This window comes from Musca autumnalis, unplaced genomic scaffold (genome assembly GCF_047663935.1).
Source record: "Musca autumnalis isolate F117 unplaced genomic scaffold, ASM4766393v1 scaffold_5, whole genome shotgun sequence".
Lineage (NCBI taxonomy): Eukaryota > Metazoa > Arthropoda > Insecta > Diptera > Muscidae > Musca > Musca autumnalis.
This window is the reverse complement of record NW_027412088.1, coordinates 4,266,992-4,293,043: the sequence shown is the minus strand read 5'-3', so window position 1 is coordinate 4,293,043 and position 26,052 is coordinate 4,266,992. Positions and strand designations below refer to the sequence as shown.

Genomic DNA, 26,052 nt, shown 5'->3' with positions numbered 1-26,052 from the left:
AACTCTCGAACGGATCAATCGATTCGGTTCAAATTTTGGGTATCAAACTATTTTGTCCAGATTCGATTTAAGTTCGAAGATGGGTCATATAGTCCACTCCTTCAGGTACCTCCCCCACAAATGTTCAAAAATTGTCGCAAAACTTGTGCGCACGATAACTCTTGTAGGGAATAACCGATTTGGTCCATACTTTGCACATCGTGTAATTTCTACCGAACTTAGATGAGGTTTCAATATGGACTCAATCGGTCCACTCCTTCAGGTACTTCCCACACAAAATTTCGGAAAAGTTCAGTTTAGGACCTGGTCTCGAATCGCTTTGATTTTTGTTTACGCAATTTGTGTTTACTGTCCTCTATACGACGCTGTAAGTTAAATTTGGGGCAAGTCCATACTTCCTGAGAAATAGTCTGAAAGTTACAAAAAACCCTATGACAACGTGTGTAGTGGTTGGAGGGCAAGATAACTCTCGAACGGATCTGCCGATTCGGTCCAAAAATTGGCTTTCGTAATATTGTGTCCAAAATTAGTTCAAGTTCAAAGATGGATTATATCGGTCCACTCCGTCCGGTACATCCCACACAAAACTTCGGATAAGTTCAGATTAGGACCTGCTCTTGAATCGCCTTGGTTTTTGTTGTAACATCTTGTATTCATCGTCTCCTATACGAAGGTACAAGTTTCCTCAGGGACAAGTTCATACTTCCTGAAAAAATAGCCTGAAAGTTGAAAAACAAACCCTATGACACCATGTTTATGGATGGAAGCGCAAGATAATTCTCGAACGGAAATGCCGATTCCGACCAAAATTTGGCCTTCGTAATATTGTTTCCAAACTTACTTTAAGTTCGTAGATAAGCCACTCCACTCCTTCAGGTACCTACCCCACAAAAGTTCAAAAATATTCGGAAAATTTGCGCGCACGATAATTCTTGATGGGAGTGACCGATTTGGTCCATACTTTACACATTCTCATAATAACTACCAGATATAGATCAGGTTCGAATACGGACTATATTTGTCCACTCCATCCCGTACCTCCCACACAAAATTTTAGATAAGTTTACTTTAAGACCTGCTATTGAATCACTTTAGTTGAAGCAACTTACTTTCGCTGCCTGAATTACGATGGGAAAAGTTGTTACAGGGGCAAGTCAATAAAAAACCCCCTATGGCACTCCCATGGTCTATGTCGGTCCATTCCTTTAATTACCTTTTCCGCAAAATTTTGTGTGGTGTTTTTGTCGAATCATATAAACTGATTGAGGACAATCGGAGGACTGATGCGAATACGAATAATATATTTGTTCACATAACCAATCCTCTTCAAACGTCAACCTCACCCACTGACTTTGTGTCCTCTGTTCGGGCAAACGATGCTCTGGCGACCGACCATGGGCGGTATAACACTAACTCGCTGCATGGGAGAAATACCTACCAAAATATCTGTAAGAGCCAATTCGAAATACTTGAGGAATAGGGTCTACAGATATCTGCTTTGTTATTGCGGACAAGGCAGTAGGGATGGCAGCGAATGAGCCCACATAGGTCAACGATGGCGCCCACCGGCTTTCACAAAGTTTACGCTCGTGCTTAGACGTTGTTGAGTGTCAGGCTCTCTAAGCTCTTGCTTGTGCTCACAAGCAAAGAAGAAATCCTGAGAATTTTTGTCACCAAAACATGTAAGAACCGAAAGATATTTAATTCTCCCAGGAGAAAACATGCAAATGCCAAATCCTCCCGCAACTGCTGCAAGTTCCACGTGTCTGGGAGGGAGAACTTCATGTTCAATACAGTGTTTCAGAAGCCTCTACAAACAAGAAAATAAAGAAAAGAAAGCGGAAAACTACAACAACTATGTAAAGAACGAGGAAAACTGTGGATAGATATATTGGGTATAAGCGAATGTAGGAGGAATGGCGCTGGTACGTTTACTACGCAGTCAGGAGAGAAACTTTTATATTCGGGGCGTGAAGAAAATTATATCCACTGCGATGGAGTGACAATCCTACTTAGCCGGTCGGCAATAGCGTCTTTAATAAACTGGCGTCCCGTCAATCACCGTATAATGGCTGTTTTCATTCGAAGATTAGAAATATTACGATTGTTTAAGTATACACACCGGCAGAAATATCAAAAATCAACCGTACCTTATCGGAAATTCCCAAAGGGAACTGGGGAAGGATAATATGGGCTTTTACCATGTTAGAGGAAGTCACGTAGTCGGAAAGAGAAACGAAAATGGCGAACTATTGTTAGAAGTATGCAGTCGCTATGATCTAATTATTTGTGAAACCCTATACAAACACAAACGTATCCCGATGGCAAACAGAAAACCAAATAGATCATTTTTGCAAATGGAAACACGATCTCTGTGATTTTCGAGTTAAACGAACTAGTACTAACTTTAGTACTAGCCGTACTAAAATGAAAGTTAATTTCGAAGTTGATAAACTCTCTGAGTCTTATTATCAACAAGCTGTAAAGAATGGAATAATTAAATTTGCGCATCACCAATATCCTGAAACCGATGGAATCGAAGAGATCTGGGAACAGATAAAAGAGAATATTCTGTGCATATAAGAAGAAAAAAATAGGTCATTACCCAAAAGAAAAACGAGAATGGATAGCAACCTCTACGTGGAACCTAATTGAAGAAATGAGAAATCTAAAGAAATTAAACAATTATGAACCATGCCCTGCTCGGCGTGTTAAACTGGAGAAACAATATCAACTGAAGAACAAAGAAGTGCGGAAAGCTTGTAGAAAGGACGAAAGAATATTCATAGACGAACTGGTGATGTTAGATAACGGCGCAGCGAATAAAAATGATACAAAAACTGTCTGTAAACTTACAAAGAAACTTATTAAAAAAGTATATTTCATCATTAGACCTACCAATAAAATCTAAAGATGGAACTCTGCTTTCGAATACCGATGACCTATTATGTGGCGAGACCACTTCATGGAAACTCTGAACAACTATCCAGATACCTCTTCTACTCTCGACTCAACTGAAATTATGGGGTCACCACCCCTCGATATTTCACATTGAAAACGTCAAATTTGTGCATATGAAAAAAATAATTTGTACATTTTTTATTTTTATTATTTTTTTCTTTAATTGTTTTTTTTATTTGCCTGAAAACTGATAATTTCAACAAAATTTTTATTTTCTGTAAATCTGAAAATATATGTAACATATTTGAATTTGGTGATGCTGTTCCATGTTTAAAGTTGTGCAAAATTGCATTTTATATTCTCCGACGATTCCTTGATTCCCCACAATTTCTAATTGAACCTCGTCAAACAGCAAGTTCCATTAGTAGAGCAACAAGTGTAAAATGTATGTGACGTATTTCTACAAATTCTTAAAAAAGAACTTGGTATTTTTTTCCACTCGATAAAGTGTGTGTGCTGTGAATGGTTATTTTATTTGGGTTTTTATTTTTGTTTTGTATTGTCTTTGCAGACCGATTTATAGCGGAAGACGTTACGTTTAAGTATTCAAAACACGTTTCGGGTATTTTTTTGTATTATAATAACGACAAACATATAAACAATAATGTAACGTACTACATACATTTGTGTGTTTACTAACATTATTAAAAATGTACACAAAAAACATTTTCAATTCAAAAGTAAAAACCGGCTTGAGTATTGATTCTTCTTCAGTTTGTTCTTCTTACAGGAGGTCCAAAATTGAGGTAAACTTTTAAACTTGAGGTAAACTTTAAAAAATCAATTTTTATTACAAATTGGAAGTTAACATTATTTTTTAAGCCTTTTTTACACCATCAGCCTTTAGGCTAGAAAGGGTATATACACCTTCATACGGCAAAATGTGCCTCATAGAAATAATGGTTTTAGACCCCAAGTATGTTTGGACGAAATTTGTTTCAGACAATTTGGAGTCGATTTAGCAATGTCGTCTGGCTGGTGCGCACGATAACTCTCAAACGGATGAGCCGATTTGGTCCAAAAATTGGCTATCGTAATATTTTGTCGAAACTTAGTTTAAGTTCAAAGATGGGCCAAATCGGTCTACTCCTTCAGGTTCCTGCCCCACAAAAGTTCGAAAATGTTCGGAAAATTTGTGCGCACGATAACTCTTGAAGGGAGTAACCGATTTGGTCCATGCTTTGCACATCGTGAAATGTGTAACAGACTTAGATAAGGTTTCAATATGGACTCAATCGGTCCACTCCTTCGGATGCCTCACACACAAAATTTCGGAAAAGTTCAGTTTAGGGCCTGCTCTCGAATCGCTTTGATTTCTGTTGTAGCAACTTATATTCACTGCCCATACGACGGTACAAATTTCATCAGGGACAAGTCCATACTTCCTGAGAAAATAGCCTGAAAGGTGCAAAAAACGTTTCGTCCAAATGGTGGCCTTCGTAATATATTGTGCAAACTTAGTTTAAGTTCGAAGATAAGCCATATCGGTCCACTCCTTCAGGTACCTCCCCCACAAAGTTCAAAAATGTTCGGAAAAATTGTGCGTACGATAACTCTTGATGGGAGTGACAGATTTGGTCCATACTTTACACATCCTAATATATCCACCGGGTATAGGTCAGGTTCGAAATGGACTATATTTTTCCACTACGTCGTGTACCTCCCACACACATTTTTGGATAAATTCACTTTAAGACCTGCTGTGGGATCACTTTGATTTTTGTTGAAGTAACTTGCATTCGCTGCCTCAATTACGACAGTAAAAGTTTTTCAAGGGCAAGTCCATACTTCTTGAGAAAAAAGCCCGAAAGTTGTAAAAACCCCCTATGGCACCATATGTGGTGACTGGAGAGCTCGAACCGAATACTGCGTTCGTCCACACTTTGGATATCGTAATATTTCTTCAAATATTAGATGAAATTCGAAGGTGGAAGGAGTGGAACTTCCGATACCTCCACCACAAAAGTTCGAAAACATTCGCTAAAATGGTACTCTAAATATAGTCGAAACTCAGTTTAAAAAAGCCCTATATATCGATATCCCCAAAAATTTTTGCCCTTTAATCCTATCCATATTGTTTTGAAAACACCCTAAATACGTAAGTTTTTTTTGGGAAAAAAAGTATTTCGATCCACACAGGCTGAGGGTATATCTCTGTCGGCAATGTCGACTGATACTTTTTTACTTGTTGTTATCCACTTATTCACGGTTTGTTGTATAAGGTCTTGTGATAACTAGATATAGTTTTCGATTCCTTAGCATTTCGCCTATTTTTATAACTTTTTCTGTTCTAAATCAATTCAATGTCATCACACATGTTGAGAAAAATCCTAAATATGCATTCATATATGTATGTTGGAACAGTAATATCGGAAATATTTGCAAAGTTTAAAAAATTCACAATTTGTAAATAAAAAAAATATATATGTATATAGAAACCAGTCTACCGGCAAACAAATATATTTTGAATAGAGATCAACTAAGGAGACGGCTAGTTGTATGTAAACAATGTTTCAATAAAAATACAAAAAAATCACAAATTAAAATATTATACAATTATTTATTTTATAACAACAATAACTAACAACTATAACCAAGCGTAACAATATAAACATAGCGTGTGCTGATCTAAAACGTAAAAGTGATAGTTGAGCGTAAAACATTGAATGATCTGTTGTGCTCTTTCTCAGAGTACATTTGACAAGCGACTGACATAAAAACAACTTAATAAGCGTATTTGTTTACTGATCATTCGGTGTAGGGTCAAGTGGACAAGCAAATGCCATACAATATAATATTTATGTAGAAATAGATTCTCTTATAAAGCGAATGAGTTCTTTCATAGAAAATCAGGAGGACTCATAGAGGATTGAAAAGGTCAGGAAACGGTCGTCCAATTAAAGAAAAGAAAAAAAGTATTCCTATAGAAAATCATAAGGACTTTATTCATACAAAATAGAACTTATCATTAAAGATAAAACCGATATGGTATTGTTTTATAAGAGCCTAAATTATAAATCAGAATCTCTACTCATATCGATATATGTATATAAACATGTACATATACTATGTACCAATGGTCGTTACAAAATATCGACTGAACATATTGACTTTACCAGTGTAGGAGATGCGAGAGTGTTTGCTGCTCAACAAACTGGCTATAGCCACTAGTCGAATGTTTTCTGCAATTCCTCGCCATCATCGCTCTGCCACTGTCAACATTTGATCACTTTAAACAAATTGGCATTCAGTGGCAGTTAGTTGTGCGAAAGATTTCACACTGTCAAATACCAACTCAAAATAAAATCGCAATCTTCAAAAAATCGCAAAAAATCTCCGGGGAAAAACAATAAACTGACCGAACGACCGTGTCTTTCCCTCATTTCAGAAATAATAAATTTAAAAAATTATTTATAAAAAGATTCAGCGAACAATTTAGAACATTCAGTTGAATGCGAACCGTGGCGAACAGAACAAGTGGCCAAGAAGTGAAAATACAAAAACAATAAAATAATTAATAAAGAAAACCCATTTTCCAAGCAAAAAGAACGAGAAAGTTTGTGTGTTTGTTGTTTAATATAAATTTAAGAAACAGAAAGAGAAATTACAAAATGTCGTGTAAATCGCTTTTGTACCTCTGCGGTGGATTAATTTTAATCATGTTAATATCCATACCACCGGCTGCGGCTGATATTGACGACAATGAAGTCAGTGATCCTCCAGAATATCAAAGTACGTATGAAAATGAGATTTGCAGAGTTATGCGTAGTTTAAAGTTGCCGTCTGGTAGCTTGTTATTCTGATTTCAATACTGACTGGAATGATGCTTCTGGATTTATATTATCAGTTTTTGAACTTGTGATCTGTTTTTGTTTTTGCTGTTGTGTTATTGAAGGATGCTGTTGTTTTTCATTTCATTACACTTTTCATTGCAAGACTAATAAATGAATGCGAATTTAAAAATACACACATGCAACGTGCAACGTAATAAAGATTATGAACAATTGCGCAATTAAATACGACTGCAAATAGAACGCACTGCTTCTTGTTTTCTTATTTCGTTAATCTGGCATCTCAAGTTTATTTTTAAAAAAAAAATGTTAAAACCCTGACATTGAATGCATCTGTTGAGCAGTAGTGCAAGTGCATTCAATTGGCCAATGTTGGGGAAACTTGAAAGAAAGTCAATTTGTCCCGATTGTGAAAGTGCTGTGTAACAGAAATGAAAGAATGTTCTTGTTTTGCTAAACAGGTCTGCAAGTATTACAAGATTTAACAAGATCGGATTGAGGTCAGTTATTACAGTATCTCAATCCAAAATATATTCTTCAAAGTATTAATATTTTAAATAAACAATTCAAAGTAGGAAATATTGAAAAACAAAAATAATAATACTAGGAAAACAGATGGGGAAGGATTTGTAACTGTTCACAAAATAAAACAAAATGCATCAGTCCAAAGGGTCTGATGTTGGAATTTGGTAGACAACTCAGGTATCAATGTAAAAAAAAAGAAACCTGGGCCACAAATATATGTAACTAGCAAAATGCCCGCTACTTCGTAAGCGGAAAAGGAATAATATACAAATAAACAATATTTAATATGGAGAACACTGAAAATTTTGATGCACTAAAACCTATTTGAATCGATATTTAATTTCTTTCAAGTACTGCTCGTATACGTTTTGTTCGAATTTGAAAAAAAGACCTCTACACTTCGACAGCGGCCTAAATTTTAAATTCCAGTCCATGTTTTATTAGAACGGTATGGGTATTTTGAAAATTGTATCCACATTTGCCAACCGAATTTTGGAATTTTTGATATAAAAATGTAGAAAACCATTATTCAGAAGATGTTACCCTATATAACAGTTAATTTTTGAGACATTTTATTTTAGGCCTTTATTCTCAGTATGTAAAAACCTTCTTGTAAAACATTAGCCGCATAGATCTACCTTTTCAAATGAAGTTACTATAACGTTTAGAATAGAAAACAAAGATAAAAACAATTTTGTTGAAAAGGTACGTTTGACTTTTTGATTTCAGTACATTATGTAGAAACCGAATTCGTGTTAACCTAGAAACAATAGTACATTATTCAGTACAATTTTTAAAACCCAGGACCTTAGCTCAAATGTTACAATTTTAGCACCCAATGTCAATGGTATTACATGTAGAAACCTTTCATTCATTTAAAGGCGGATTTAAATAAACATTCTGATAAAATCTCAACAGTTATTCTTATAACAAATTTCATTTATCGATTCACCATCCTCATAACAAATTTCATTTATCGATTCACCCAATACCAGTACTTCAATATTTAGTATTATTTAGTATTTCTAGTACACCTATTGTACAACCTCTAACAATGAACCTGACAAATCAATAATACATCAGAATTTCACTTCTATTCCTTAGCCCAATACCAAATTTATTGCAATTTTCACGCACTAATGATATATGTAATTCCATCTTCATTGCTACACCCAACGTCAAATTTAATAGCATTTAGTACATTTCGTATTTCTCAATAAATCATCCAGGCCTCAGCCTAATTTTAGAATTTGTATGCATTTCAAAAAATCCGTATTTAAAAACCAACACAATCCCTCATACAACAATTCGAAATTCCACCAATGTATGTATATCCCTTCATGCAACACCAAACTGGTACCAAATTTAGTACTTATAGTATGTAGAAGTTTCAAAACCGCGATTTAGTATTTTTCGTATACATTAGTACGAATTTCCAAAACCTCCTCTCTATCTCCACTCTAAACGTCAACTGCTATACTAATACCGAATTTCACAATTTCAGCTCTACCCCTTTACACAATAACAATTTGAAGCAAATTCTGTGCCATTTTGTAATTTTCGTACACTTATTGTACGTATATCCACAACGATATCCATATCTCGACCCTACCCGAATTCCCCCTCTATTCATAATACCATTAATACTTTTCGTATGAAAGTACGAATTTCAATAACTATCTCCAACAGTAATTGCGAATTTAAGGATTCCACATCTATTCGTCCACCCAAAACTAAATTGTACCAAATGTAGTACCCATAAGTACGAATTTCCAAAACTTCATCAATCCCACACTTCAAAACTACCTCAATGCTACACTCCAAAAGTCATCTTATTTATAAATTTCAAGATTCCAGCTCTATCTGTTCAACCAAATCCAAAATGTACCAAACTTAGTACCATTTAGTACTTCCCGTACCCATAAGTACGAATATCCGAAACTACCTCAATCCTATATTCCATAAGTAATCTTAATTCCAAATTTCAGGATTCCAGCTATATCGGTCCACCTAAATTTAAATTGCACCATATTTAGTAGAATTTAGTACTTTCCGTACCCATAAGTACGAATTTCCAAGACTAAGTCAATCCTACAGTCCAAAAGTAATCTTAATTCCAAATTTCAGGATTTCAGCTCTATTCGTTCCCCAAAATCCAAATTGTACCAAATTTAGTACTTATTGTACCCATAAGTACGAATTTCCAAAACTTCCTCAATCCTACACTCCAGCAGTAACCTTAACTCGAAATTTCAGGATTTCAGCTGTATCCGTTCACCCAACTAAATTTAAATTGTACCAAATTTAGTACCATTTAGTACTTTCCGAACCGATAAGTATAAATTTCCAAGACCAACTCAATCCTACACTCCAAAAGTAATTTAATTCCAAATTTCTGGATTCCAGCTCTATCCGTTCACCCAAATATAAATTGTACCAAATTTAGTACATTTAGTACTTTCCGTTCCCATAAGTATGAATTTCCAAAACTACCTCAATCATACACTCCATCAGTAACTTTAATTCAAAATTTCAGGTTTCCATGTCTATCTAAATCCAAATTGTACCAAATTTGGTACCATTTAGTACTTTTCGTACACATAAGTATGAATTTCCAAAACTACCTCAATCCTACACTCCATAGGTAATCTTATTTCCAAATTTCAGGATTCCAACTCTATCCGTTCACCCAAATATAAATTGTACCAAATTTAGTACATTTAGTACTTTCCGTTCCCATAAGTATGAATTTCCAAAACTACCTCAATCCTACACTCCATCAGTAACCTTAATTCGAAATTTCAGGATTCCAACTCTATCCGTTCAACTAAATTTAAATTGTACCAAATTTAGTACCATTTAGTACTTTCCGTATCCAAAAGTATAAATTTCCAAGACTAACTCAATCCTACACTCCAAAAGTAATTAAATTCCAAATTGTACCAAATTTAGTACTTTTCGTACACATAAGTACGAATTTCCAAAAATAACCCTCATATCTCAATCCTACTCTTCAACAGTAGTCTTAATTCCAAAATTCAAGTTTTCATCTTTATCCGTTCACCCAAATCCAAATTGTACTAAATTTAGTACACTTTAGTACTTTTCGTACACATGAGTACGAATTTCCTTTCATAAACACCACTTCCCAACCTTTATTTCCATACCAAATTTTAAGATTCTAGCTATAGCCGTTCAAAATATACAACTGGTACTAAATTTTATAACTTTTAGTACTTTTCGTACACTTATAGGTCGAAATTCCAAAAACCCTTTGGTACACCTTTCTAACTCTCCACCAGTGACCCTCATTCCAAATTTCAGAATTCTAGCTCTTCCCGTTTGCCTTATACAAAGGGTACCATATTTAGTACCTTTTAGTACTTTTCGTACCCTTCCAGTTCGAATTTCCAAAAACCGAGCCTTATCTCATGCCTACATACTAACAGCAACCTACACTCCAAATTTCAAGCTTCTAGCTTCAGCCGTTTCGTCTGGGCGATGATCTGTCAGTCACTCACTCACTCACTCACTCACTCACTCACTTATCACTAAGTTCTTTTATATATATAGATATACAGCCCTAGAAATAATTATATGGTACAAATATAAAGATGTCCAAATTTTCCTTAAAAATGTACATAACCGGGATTTTTATAATTTATGTTTTTAGTGTGTTAGGTGCTTATTATAACCTATAACTGTTGACCTTGTGGCATTTATACATATACCGTTATTTTAGTAACAATATTTTTTTAAAGACTTTTCTTGAGAAATATTTATGTATATGGTACAATGTAAAATATTTATGTTCTTATTTTAATACAAAATTTATTTTAATACAAAGGCAAAATTTAACACCAAACTTGTCCTTTATTGTGCCGAAGCATAATAAAACACATGTACCTGTTAGACAGATACATATGCACAATATAACGGTGCAATATCATTTAAAGCAGCGTCGCCCAACAGAATACCATCAAACTGTAGCAACTGTTTATGTATAGGTGAAGAAACAACAACCACATGATGTTTATCAGTCGTGTTTTGCTCACGTACACTGTGAATGAGGGAGAATGACAAAAGCAAAACAACTCAGTGGGCGCCCGCAGTATACAGATGGGCGACCCTGATTTAAAGTGACATAAAACGAGAAATTTAGATGATATATACCCGTTTTGAGAACGTACAATAGGGTACTATATCGAACAACTGAGTAAGCAACTGTAATGTCTTGCTCATTGATGTTTTCAGGGAATTCTGCTATTATTTTAGTATTTAACATTAATATAACTTGCCATTTTTAATTTTTATTTTATCATTTGTTTATTTTCTACAATTAAAAGTTGTAAAAAGAGTGCACCGTTTGATTACATAAGATTTTGTTGGTCACTAATTTGATCCAGACCCAAACTGTAGTCGTCAGGCAGTTAAAAACACCTTGTGGGGGATGAGTTTCATCATTTATATTGAAAGTAGTTGGTTCTACTGGACAGATCTGATTTAAGATTGTAAGGAAAGTAAAAAAAACATGATATAGCTTTTTTAGATTGCATGATTTCTGTCCATAAAGCAGTTTCCACGATTTTATTGTTTCCCAGGGCTGCAGCCAGGGACAGAACCCAATGGGAACCATTCCAATTGTTTCTAAATTGGATGCTTTCTTATTGTACTTAATCCCAAATACATTTTATGTCAATGATTTTGTTCAGGTCCTTTGTAGTGAAATTATAACATTAAAAATTTTCCCTGTACCATATAATTATTTCCAAAGAAATATTAATTTGAATAATATTACGGATATGTATATAAGACACACAAGGTCGGCAGTCATAGGTATGAACAAGCACACTAACCACTACTATCGTAAATAAATAACATCTGGATAATAGTCCTTAACTATAAGTTTAAAGATAATCATGGCTGTACCATATAATTATTTCTAGGGTTGTATGTATTCTAATAAACAGAAATACTTTTAAGGACTCCTATACTGCGAAAAACATCAGTATGCCGCACAGCAAAACTATACATGTTATTAGTGATCTGAGCCAAAACAGTGAACCCCGAAAAAATGTAAAACAAAGTAGGATTAGAAAATCCTGACATTTTTCATTATTGAATTTTATTTTTTTTTTCAAATACATACATACATACATACACACATACATATGTTCCCACAACATCCCTGGAGGGACAAGGGAGACATCTCTCATATCAATGAGGGCACGCCGATTCATATTTGGCTCAATGATATGATGATACTTTTTATTGCCGAGTCCGAACGACACCACTTGTAGAGAAGTTTTTCATGGCTTAAATACTCCGGAAATGTCGCCAGCATTACTGAGGGGGAATTTTGCCACCGTAGAAAATTTGATGTCGCTTGGCCTGGGATTTGAACCGCAGACCTTCTGAGTGCTAGGCGGACGTGCTAACCATTGCACCACGGCGGCCCCCCTTTTTTCAAATAGCTAGGCTAAATTACAGAGTCTTTGCATAAATATTTTATTAAAACGCCTTTTATTTATAAGTGGGAAAAAATTTTGTTTATTTCCAAATACATGAGTGTCGAAAAAAACTCTATCATTGAAAAACATTTTGTGGTGGATAGGGTGGACTAATGTTTCTCGTCACAGGTCGTCATCAGTTCCCTTGTGTTTTGTTTATGTTCTGTAGATCAACACTAAGAGCTGCAACCTGCACTATGAACCCCAGAGATACTTTACAGATTTTTGCAGGAAATAAATTACATTTTGTTTTTCTTTCTTAGAAAAAAGAGGTTATAGTGCCTTCAGAATTGGCTCAAAATAAAAATTTTTTAATGTTCTAAATTTTTGATGTAGTTATACACTCCACCATATGGAGGGTATAATTAAATTTGTCATTCCGTTTGTAACACATCGAAATATTCGTCGGAGACCCCATAAAGTATATATATTATTGATCAGCATAAAATTCTATGCCGATTTAACCATGTCCGTCCATCCGTCCGTCTGTCTGTTGAAATCAAGATAGAGCTCGCAATTTTAAAGATGGAGAGCCAATATTTGGTACAGAAATTTTTATTGCTTGTAGGATGGTTAGTATTGAAAATAGGCTATATCGTTCCACGTTTTGATATAGCCCCCATAGAACGGTACCACCCGATTTTCGGTATTTTGAAGGTATTAGTTTCATTATCACACCGAAATGGAAATTTGGAACTTAGTCTTCTTTAAGGGTACAAAATTTTCCCCCGAATTTTGTTGGTATCGGTCCACGCCTTCATATAGCCCTCCCGATTTTTGGTATTTTGAAGGTTTTAGATATATTATAACACCGAAATGGCTGAAATTTGGTACTTAGTCTTCGTTGGGGGTATTTAACTTTCTGCCAAAAATTTATCGGTATCGGGCCATGCCTTCATATAGCCCCCATAGAACGGTACCACCCTATTTTCGGTATTTTGAAGGTTTTAGCTTCATTATCACACCTATATGGCTGAAATTTGGTACATAGTCTACGTTGGTACATAGTCCAAAATGTTGTCGGTATGTATCGGTCCATGCCTTCATATAGCCCCCATAGAACGGTACCTCCCGATTTTCGCTATTTTGAACGTGGTGGCCTCAATATTACACCGAAATGGTTGAAGTTTGGCAAATAGCCTTTGTTGGGGGTATACAACTTCCCCCTATAAATTTGTCGGTATAGGTCCACGCCTTGTGTAGCCCCCATAGAACGGTACCTCCCAATTTTCGGTATTTTGAAGGTTGTGGCCTCAACTTTCCTCCGAAATGGTTGAAATTTGGTATTTAGACATCGTTTGGGGGTTTTAAACTTTCCTCTTTAAATTTGTCGTATAGGTCCACGCCTTCATATAGCCCCCATGGAAAGGTGCCTCCCGATTTTCGGTATTTTGAAGATTATTGCTTCAATATTCCACCAAAATGGCTGAAATTTGGTATTGAATTTTCTTTGAGCCTAAAAACTTTCCGTCAGATATTTGTCGGTATATACCGACGTTTTGCAATACCCCCGATAGATCGGTGCTTTACATTGTTTTACCGAAATTTCTAAAATTTTGTATTACAACTCGTGGTGGAGGGTATAACAAGTTCGGCCCGGCCGAACTTAACGCTGTTCTTACTTGTTTTTTAATTAAGTTTTTAGGCTACATTTATAATCCATTTACAATAGGCCGGGCGATTTGTATGGATGGAAAAAGGGGCGTGTTGCGTTTCTGCGATTGTACTGAAGAAAAAAGGCTACTAGAAAATCGAGGCTCCCAATGAAGTGTTTTATCCACGATGTCGATAAATGACAATGTGCTACAAAATTTTACCAGAAAAAATATTTAAGCGAAAATACCGGTGGTTCCTTTGGGTCACTTCGTTTTTTGTTTTATAACGGTAAATGTGGTGAAAACGGGGTTTCTAAGATTTTTAAGTTTAAACGGGTATAACTATAGACTAATCAAAGTATAGACGAATAAATCCTCCCACTGGAATTCTCTCGTTGAGTGGGAATTGAGTCAGTTGGCTAAGCACTCAATTTTTAAAATGCCAATAACTATAAATATTTAAATTATTTATTCTGGTAAAAGACAATATTTGGGTATTATTTGGCCGGATCTACATCCTCATATAAAAATATTCAACAAAATATTGATATTTACCTCAAAACATTGTGCAATTTAGTGAAAAGACTGCGTAGTTTCCGTAAGGGCGACCGCTAGAAAACAGAAGCACGCTACCATTTCTCTGTCTGTAATTAATTTTTTTCACAACGGATTTCTATTGATCTTTTTTCCTTTAAAATGGGTGAATAATATTTTGACCTAATAGGTGAATAATGTTTAGGACCTAACGACTTCTACATTTTGGTCTCAATCGTACCAAAAAATGTTCGTTAATTATTTGAAAGTTTCTAATTAATTGAAGTATTTTAATTTCACCGATTTTTTGTCGGTAACTCGAATAATTAGTTATAGAATTCCACTACAGGTGGCCGACTTCTGCTATTTATTGTCATTGCAGCATTTCCTCCTGTTTGAATCTAGGCTCCTACAAGGAAACGATCCGATTGGATATTAGAGTGATCTTTGCTCTAACATGCAAATATACAATATACAGATGGCATTTGATTACTTTTTGAAGTGTACCTCGTTAATTCATTCTGAGCAAGCCAATGCAAAGTTGATACGCTGATCCACTTGTATGCCAACAGAGACAATAAAATAATAGTACTTCTGAACGAGTTTTATTTCATTCATAGATCTTTTGTTTAAGTCATTTAAGCGATTGTTTTAAAATCTTGAAATGCTCATTTATGAAATAATAACAAAAACATATTTATTGGCATCTCAAGTATATTTTTTGTTTATTTTCTGAATGACATTGCAAACAGATGGTGTTCCAATTTGTGAATTGTCTTGGATGTTGGATGATGAAGTGTGAATATGTATGTATGTTTGTATGTAGTATTTGCAATATTCGACAATCGGCAATGAAGACGAATTGTTGCGAATATTTTACTTTGGCATCTATCTGTTCGATGGATGGACGAGTAAACCCGGAGCATTGTTTGTTTTGAAATTCCTTCCTTTCTATTTTTTCAGATATAAAATGCAATTAATCTCTTTGTTTTTTTTTTTTTTATTTTGAGTATACAATGCCAGACCTGATGTGTTTAAAATTAATTGCAAATTAAGAGTGCGTGAACGAGTGAGTGATTGAATGTGTGTATTCCACCTAATGTATTCAATCCATGAATTATTTTGAATGCTACACATTTTTGAGCTTTCTGAATGTTTAGCCATATTAGAAAAAAAAGGTATCTGGCTAAAGGTGTTGTGATGACTCAGTTGTTGTTAATTGTTAAGCATTTGAGTAATATTATTATTAATATAGATTATTATCATATTTTAAAATTTTCTTTATCATACGATTTAGACAATTTTGGCTATAGTCTAGCTAAATAAAACATATAGTATATGATTCTTTAAACTTTACTGTACCTCTTATGGGTCCCAAGATGTTTGCACTTATAACAAAGCTAACCCAGCAAAATTTGAAGGAAGGTGTTCAATTAGATGACGTGATTTCATGGCATCTTTTGAATTAGTTCAAACGAAGTGGTGAAAGATCCGATATTTTCATCAGCATTTGAACCAATGCAAAGGAAGTCGTGAAAGATCCGATATTTTCATCAGCATTTGAACCCATACAAAGGAAGTCGTGAAAGATCCAATCTTTTCATCAGCATTTAAACCCATTCCAACGATCCAATAGAGATGAATTTTGTGTTTTTATTTATACAATTTTTTCTAAATATATAAGATTAATTGTCGGAGACTCTTGATGTCGGAGTATCAAAATTACAACCAACGTTGTGATTAACTTTCGTCATAATGATAATGTCATTGCAAAGGATTGGTGAAAATTACATGCCAAAGTATTGGTGGAAATGACATGCCAAAGCATTGGTGAAAATGACATGTCAAAGCATTATTGTAAATGATATGTTTTGGATCCAAAAATGAATAGCATCTTTTGGGGTCCACGCTCATATAAAATTCATCGGTGAAGATGCTAAAAAGATGACATGCCAGCTCACTTGCACCCATGATTGAATAGCATCTTTGGCATCGAACATATTGCATATTTATTTGGTGGTACTTGGATGAATTATGCAATGTCTTTCAATCGGAATATGTTTTCTATATTAAATTTTTTTAATTACCATGTTATTATTTTTCTATGGGGGTTTCCGACATCATAAAGTCATTACTTGGTTATTTATTCAAATAAACATACATATCTATGTAAAATATTCGATTTTTCATAAGTACTATAAATGCTTTGGTATTGTAACACAACCACAAACTAATGACCGCAATTATTGATGTGTTAACAACACACCAAGTAGGTAGAGGTACATTCATTCAACCAGTCTTAGCAAGTAATACGAGTAACGGGAGGTTCATTGACTTTTTTGCAACGATGGTTGCATAGTTGGCTCATCGGAGAAAATGTTGAATTATTTCGTCGCTAATGGTAAAATGAATTATATTTAAATCGTTGGGTAAATTCGATACATAGAATTGGAATTGCAGACGTTCTTCATAGTGACCCATAATAAATATACTAAACATACTATTGCCGAAACGCCTGACAATCCTCAACAATAAAATTAAACAAAATGCATATCCTACATCGTACGGAGACCCAGCAAAATTTGAAGGAAGGGTTTCTTTGCGATGACCTGATTTCATGTGCATTGGTTCAAAGGAAGTCGTGAAAGATCCGATCTTTTCATTAGGATTTGAACCAATGCAAAGGAAGTCGTGAAAGATCCGATCTTTTCATCAACATTTGTACCCATTCCATCGTTCCAATAGAGATTATGTTTGTGTTTTTATTTACACACCTGTTTATTTTCATTTTGGTATGTTCCAGTACTGCAAAAATCTACTAATTTCTACTATTTTTTTCCGATGACATAAAGGAAAAATGGTTATCGTAGTAAAAATTAGTAGATTCTTGCAGGTTCTGGAACAGACCAAAGTTGTTAGAACTGTCGTCGTGATGTTGTCTTACATTTCCTGCATATCAGACAACTAAAACTTCTAAACAGTTGGTATTGTATGAAGCTCGAAATGTCTGCAATAAAAATGAAGTCCCAATCACTGAGCTAAAAATAGAATGGGACTGCACACATTGCTATTTTAAAAGTTCCCTTGTCTGTTCTAAATCTGACATACATAGAACGAAATTAATCAAATCTCGCTTCTTGGAATTTGAAAAAAAGTCCGAAACGAAAAGGAACAAGAATCTGAAAATAAAGAAGAAACTACTTTTGGAAAGAAACAATTAAAAATAAATTAATTAAGCATAAATGGTATTTTCCAGAAAAAGTCTCTCCTCCCCGTTGTTACATTTTGTTCTTAGAGATCCCTAAAGCAAGCCGGGTTGTAGATCCCTACATATTTTCGTCACTAAACAAAAGAGTATAAATTTCCAAAATGTTGTTATAAAATAAGAAAATTATAAAATAAAAGTAATTTACGAAATAAAAATACTTAAAGGAGTACATTTGGAGTCCATGTCGATATTTGAACTGGTGATGGGACGATAATAGAAAAGACCTTTTGTAAGATGAAAGAATATCAGTTGCGGAGAACGGAGGAAGTAATATTTTGCGTTGCAGCGGTGGTGATTACATTGTAATTTTGAATGTAAACTTTTTGCTGATCAATTAATTGTCGTTATTTCGTGAATTCGTTTGAATTACATATGTAATAAAGAGTTTTGTTTGTCCATATTTCAATAGAGCATTTCTATTTTCCAAACAAGACATGAAAATGTCATGCCAAGGGGTTGGTGAAAATGACATGTCAAAGCATTGGTTAAAATGACATGTCATAGAATGGGTGAAAATGACGTTCAATGCATTGGTTAAAATGACATGCCAAAGCATTGGTGAAAATGACAAGTCAATGCATTGGTTAAAATTACATGTTTAGGATCCAAGAAGGAACGTCATCTTTTGGGGTCCACGCTCATATAAAATTCATGAGTGAAAATGCCAAAAAGATGACATGCCAAATCACTTGCACCCATGATTCAACTCATGATTTTGCATCGAAGATTTTACTGGGGAACTGCCAGTTATCGTATGGGTTTGCATATCCATGCGGATGTAAAAAATGAGAAAAGAAGTTTATGTTGATATATTAAGAAGAAATTCGGGTTTACTGACCCAGAAATCCAAACAATTGTAATACACGAAACTTGTAGCTTGTGATCGATATACAGCTGCACTGAAGTCATCGACACCTCAACCCTATAGAAAATGAATGCTTCCACCTGAATAAAACACGTATTTAACAGATTGGAGGGTAAATCGTTATTACTTCTTGACCTTTTTTCTCAAAATGATTAATTCTAGAAGCAGAAATGTATGAAACCTAATAAATTACTTTAAAGTGATATATATGTACTTATGTAATGATACGATGATAAAATTAGTAAGAAACCAGTAAGGAAAGGATCAAAGTCGGCCGGGGCCGACTATATAATACCCTACACTACTGTGAATATGTAAAATATATATGGGAGCTAAATCCAAATCAGAACAGATTTGGATATAATTTTTCACATTTATTTGTAGGCCAAATTCCGTCACATAGTCCAAATTTCATCAAAATTTGACATATATATCGTGTTTCGTGCATCAAATACCTCAAATCGGTCGAAAATATATATGGGAGCTATATTCAAATCTGAACCGATTTCGATATGATTTGCCACAGTTATTTCAAGACTAACCACCGTCACACATTCCAAATTTCATTGAAATCGGACAAATATAGCGTGTTTCGTGCATCAAATACCTCAAATCTGCCTAAAATATATATGAGAGCTATATCCAAATCTGAACCGATTTCTATATAACTTGGCACACTTATTTCTAGATATCCAAATCTGAACCGACTTTTACCAAATAAATAGCGTTCGTCCTTTGGCCAAAAAAACTATCCCCAATTATCATGCGAATCCGACAATAAATGCGAACTGTACTTTGTTTACAAAAATACATGGACAGACGGATAGACATGCGTAAATCGACTCAGAAAGTGATTCTATGTATATCCCTAAAAGGAACTATGGGTCTATCTCGTTTCCTTCTGCATGTTACAAACTAATGCACAAAGACATAATACCCCTTACCACAAGGTTTTGTGGGGTATAAAAAAGTTTATGACATTTTGGTTATATATATTGGTTAAAGCTTGTTTTGAGTTATATATCTGCTTATAGTGGCTTAAAAAAAAGTAAAATGTGCTGCTAAATGAAAAAATTAAAATCATTTTATGCGGTAGTTTTTTTTTAATTACTTTATAATTGTGATTTTATGTAATCTTAGGTCAAAACTCATCAAACTGTACATATGGGTACAATTTCAATCTTACTTCATCAGAAAGTTAAGCCCGATTATAATTTAGGCTCAATACGAGGTATACTGTATATATTTATGGCCTAGGCAACACAAAGCGTTTCCTGTGGCCATCTGACATTTCCATTGAAAAGTTTGACTTGTCTCGCATAACGGTACTCAGTAGGATTTGACGTACGGCCATGAATTGTCTTGTTTACACTGACTTGAAAAATCAATTTGCCAAAAGTGGATTAAAGTCCCAATTTACATTAGGCGAGTTTACTTGCGGCAATTGTCAGTTTGATGGAGAGAGAGGTGAGGTATATGGTAACCCTTTGCCGCTCAACACCCTCTCTCACCCACAAACTGACAATTGCCGCAAGTAACTCGCCTAATGTAAATTGAGACTAACTTGTGAACATTTTCGTTCGATCACAACTTTCGACATATGACATTCCGTGAGGTAGAATCATCCTTGGATATTTCTTCCACCAGCATACATTCGATATAGCAACGCCTGGCTTCAACAAAGGTTTGTTCTCGTTTGATTTCGTGTCGATTGGCAAGAAATTACGAAAAATACAATGGCAGTACTTTAAATGTCGCTTTTAGGATTTTCTCACGTGACGAATCGTGTATCTATTCGTATGAACCCGAAACACAAGAGCAATCGCCTGAAGATGCTGTTGAAGCGGTGTCTCAATCGGAATGGAAAAAATGATTCGAAAATTGTTTTGAGCGCTTGCAAAAATTTATAAATCAAGTTGAAGAATGCTCTGCAAAACAAACCATTTTTGGTGATAAATATTCGCGTTTTTATTATTATTATTATATATATATATATATATATATATATATATATATATATATATATATATATGTTTGTACAGTGAAGGTTTTAGGGACAGCGCGGAAATCACATTTCGCACCCATTTTATATCTTATCGGACCTTCATTTTGATATTTTAAAAGATATCAGACCTATATTGGTATTATTTTGGCTTCTAGGCGACCTTATGTATGTAGTGTTTTTTTAAGGGACACAATATATATTGTGAGCTTTTTGAGCCAATGTCCTCAAAATGCTCCCAGCATATAGAAAAAATTGGGTTGCCACCGATATCTTCATTTTTGCGATTTTTCGCTCATTAAAGAAGCTAAATTCAACAAAAGGGAAAATTATATTTTTTTTTGGAAATTACGACGACCGCGGTATTTGAACTCGGAACAAAGTTTTCTCGTGATTGTCACGGAGGCCTCTACCACTTCAGCTATCGAGCTCTACACCGTATGTTCGTCTAAATAGTTGTTATTAATACAACGAAGACACAAATATTTGTTATACCGTGTATATGTGTTTTCGTTGCTTGGCGTTCTTATTTCCGTATAACAGTTGGATCTGGATATAAAATGTTTTCAAACATGTCAGTTATGTGTCACATATACACATACAAACTATTCCTGTTATGAAATGAGAAAAAAAAGAACAAAACTAATATTGAGGTGAATTACTTTATAAATAAAAAGTAATACAAAGTGAATTTAAATAACTTGTATTCTTTCGAATAAAACCAACAAAATCCGTCTATGAAAAAAGGCAAAGAATTCTAAAACATGAAATTGTTAAATGATATGGAAGGTGACGTTGCACAGTGTCCAGTTTTCCAAGAACCTGATCATATACATACATACATATGTTTTAAAAATTAATGGATTTTGTCCTAAGCTTGGGTATTTACGTTTATTACATTTTTCATATTGTTTAACCCTCATGCGGGTCATTAAGGGGGTCTTTTTGGTTCCTTTTCTTAATATGACCGTCGCTATAAAATTTTACTATAGATTTTAGAATACATCAAAGCTCTAAATTTTGCTTAAACACCAGGATGTGATCCAATAAAGTATTCTGAAATTCTGAATCAACGAAAATCCCTATATGTATATCTGCAAGACAAAATATCATGAGCAGCATTAATTTGAAGCTTATAATACCTGTGTCATTTGGAATTGCCAAATAAAACAGTTACAGTGAGTGTCAAAAATATTCGGTTTTAAATTTCACAAGGCCATGAAAGGCTTTATCCTTACGATTTTTTTGGAATGCAAGTGCATATTTTTTATCTTCTGAAAGTCATTTAGGACTCGGTGACTAATTTCAAGAAAATTAAGGGCGGTTTAGCCGTAATTTTTCAGGAGATTCCTCTACCTCCCCCCCAGTCCTTGGTTTAGCTGGCTTATGTGTTTCACGAAATCGATTATTTCTGTATTTTCGTAACTTTTGCACATTATTTCAACTATATTCGACTAATTATTCAAAAATAAGCAAAAATTCACTTTGTTTCTGCCGTTTTTATAATAAAATATAAACAGTTTTCTCTTTTCTGGGATAGCATTTTTCCTTAGCCCTAAATTTTGATAATTTGCTATGAAAAATGATATTTTTGCACACAGGAACAAGGATTCTGTTCGCAATTATTGAAATTTATACTAATATTGCAGAAAAAGTTCGTTATTGACCGGTTTTTTGCCAAAATATTTAACAAAAGTTACAAAAACCGAATATTTTTGACGCATAGAAAACAGGGTTAACAACTTCTTCTTAGTTATTCTCGCTTATAGGGTTGCCATGGATCCATATTACATACATTTTTTAATTGCTACAGGTCCAACATTTTTTTTAAGTATTTGGTTTTTTGAATATTGGGTATGGGCTTCTAAAATACTGAGGTGTTATTATTGGTGAAATTGAAAACCGAATATTTTTGACACTCACTGTAAATAATTAAGAATTGATACATTTCAAATATACTTTCAACTATTTTCTTAATTTAATAATAAGTGATAATTGAATACGAAAAACAACATTAAAATTTTTAAATACGTTTCATAGCTATATGTACCTATTAAATTTGATTATTATGCATTACACTTAAAAAACTGTGATAAAGACTTTGAGAACAAATGCCATCACCCACAATAAAAAAGGATATAGAAATATGGCGTGGGAAATGCCAGGACATGTATTATCCTTAAAATTTTGATAAAAAATAATGCATACAAAATAAAAAAATATTTAAATAAAAAGTGCTGTAACCGGACACGAACCCGGACTCCAAACCAATATCTGTAATGTCGTGCACATGCGTACGCTCTAGGCCACGGACGTCCACACCAAGGGATGATTTATAACGTCACTTATATAAATCTTTTTTGAAAGTGAAACTAAAAACAAAGAGTTAACTTTCAGAAAAAAAAAAAATAAAATTCACCACAGTACTAGATGTTACTCTCCAATAAATATGGAAAAGATTAATTAATATTTAAGGGAGATCTAAATGCAATATAAATAATAACTGAAATCGGGTCGTACGGTTATACGGGTACTATTCCAAAACCATAAACATGTAAAGTCAAAAAACCTCCCAAAATTATTAATAAAATTAAAAAGTAAACAAAACCGACCCAGGTGATATTTGAACCCGAACGACCTAACTAATGCCTGACATACCGTCCACATGCGTACGCTCTAGACCACGGGCGTCAACGGTGAACAAATAATATAAGTTATATTAATCGTTTTTGTCAGTGACGCTAAAAAATCTGCAAAGAAATAACTTTTAAAAATGTGTTTCCCCACAGCACTAGATGTTAAATCACGTATTGTCTATTTTTTGCATATAGTTGAAAAAAGTAGAATATGTACCTAGAAAGAAAAATTAATGAAGGGAGATCTAAAATTACATTTTTGTTGATGTTTTTTTTCCATATTTGTCCATGCTTTACTTGGATTTGAAAAAATTTCAGAAAAGTTATAACACACAAACTATTATATTAGGGCGGGCGATTTGTATGAAAGGAAAAAAACCTTAATGAGCCCTTCGCGTTTCAGATTCCTGGGGTTAAACTGAGCAAAAAAGTCCACTGGACCATAGGTCTACCGCGAAAATCGAGCCTCCCGATTTTGACTTTAAGTTTTTTATCCACGTTTTTTGGACATTTTAGCATATACCGGCCAAACCATTGAGATTTTCGATCCAATACAAAGACAAAAATTGTAGCTAAGACAATGATTAAGAACTCTCGCAAAAGCATTGGAACGCTCCTTCAGGCAGTTTCGGCCTTGAGAAGGTGCAAACTTTTCGGAAAATGTCGATAAATGACAGTGTGCTACAAAAGTTGACCAGAAAAATATTCAAGCGCTCTGATGGAAAATTCTGTTGGGATCCATGGACAACGAAAATGCCTTTAGTTCGTTTGGGTCACTTCGTTTTATTTTTTTATAACGGTAAAAGTAGTGAAAATCTGGGTTTCTTACATTTTCAAATTTAAACGGGCATATCTTCTTTTTTTACAACGGATTTCTATTGATCCTCCTTCATTTTGAATAATATCTTTCAACAAGTTATTATTTTCTTAATCGGTTCACAAATGGCTAAGTTATAGTGGTTTTTGTCTGAAAACCCCCACACAAAAAAAACTGTAACTGAAGCGGAACTTTACTAATAACATTTTGCACAAATGTTTCTTTTATAAGTGGACAGTGTGGGGCTCAAATTGGGCCACATAGAACCGCGGTTTCCTGTAGCGCTCATGTAACGGTGGCTGCCGTTTTTACGTTTTACATTCATTTTTCAATCGATTTTGATGCAAATTGGTATATTCGGTTTCCAGCGGATAGAAAACTTATGTACAAAATATTTTCAATATAGGTTCGCGTTTTGGAATAGCCCCCACATGCCGGGTTCCCTCATATTGGGTATTTTAAAGGTTAAAGACAAAAATTGCAGCCGATTTTGATGCAAATGTAAATTTTAAGATGATAGCGAATAAAAAACCTCCTCACACAAAAGCTGTCAACATAGGTCCACTTCTGGGTGAAGCCCCACAACCCTACACATCTATTAAGGAGTAAAATGTCAATATTTTCTGTTTTCATTTGTATCTATAATGTTTATTGGTCCATTCAGCAGGTCTGTACCATTAATTGTGTTAATAATGTCTTTAAACTCAAGTTCAGGTCTGCACTGCATTAAAATTTTTAACGTATTTTGGTATTTGCACCGCAGCATCTAAAAATGTTGCACTATATGTAAATCACCAACATTTAGAGGTCAAAACTATAAAAAATTCGAGAGGTTTCTTAATTTTACAGAAATTATCATTGTTAGAATTAGTAAGTCCATTTATTCAAAACACAGTCAACAATGGCGTTCATTGTCGCGTTTACCTTCCACTTTTGGAAAATGCAACTGAATGAAATTCCCGAAGTCTCTTCAGAAAATCTTGAATATCTTCGAAGACCGCGCGATACCGCACCAGCTTTATAGCTTTGCGAACAGAGGAGAATCCAATCTTTCAGATTATATATATCTTAACACGTGAATGTACGTAATTCCCTTTTGAAATGACCACGGAAAATAAACAATTACAATTTTGAAAACTTCAAAAAATCACTTCTTTCCAACTAAAATTGCACGAAAACAATAAGGGTTTTTGCATTTTTTTAAAGTGTAAAATATCATAATTATTTTGTAAAATATTAAGAAAAATAAATCATGGCATACTGACTTACCATTTGTCCGCGCCACTCCATTTTTTTTAATGAATCAAAAATACATTTCTTACAAAAAAAAAAAAAAATTAAAAAACAAAAGTGCAACTTTAAGTGCATTTAAGTTGTTTCGTGAAGTAAATCGGCAAACTGAGTATGGACCATTTGCAGTGGAGTACTTAGCTAACGAATTCAATAAAAGTTTAATTAATTTCATGTACTTTGAAAATCCCTTTAAAGTTCCACTAAACTTCCCACATTTCGCACTGTGCTCCGCTTTAAATCCACTCGATTTTATTT

At 34.2% G+C, this 26,052-nt stretch overlaps 1 protein-coding gene across 1 annotated transcript in view; it reads left to right on the top strand.

Moving 5' to 3' along the window:
* The first annotated feature begins 6,189 nt into the window (after window positions 1–6,189).
* Window positions 6,190–26,052, top strand: part of LOC141387558 (uncharacterized) — a 47,622-nt gene continuing 27,759 nt past the window's right edge. Inside the window, exon 1 of the mRNA XM_073957444.1 lies at window positions 6,190–6,693. Within this exon, the coding sequence (XP_073813545.1) occupies window positions 6,573–6,693 (121 nt within the window). The 5' untranslated portion in view covers window positions 6,190–6,572. The remainder of the gene's footprint in view (window positions 6,694–26,052) is intronic.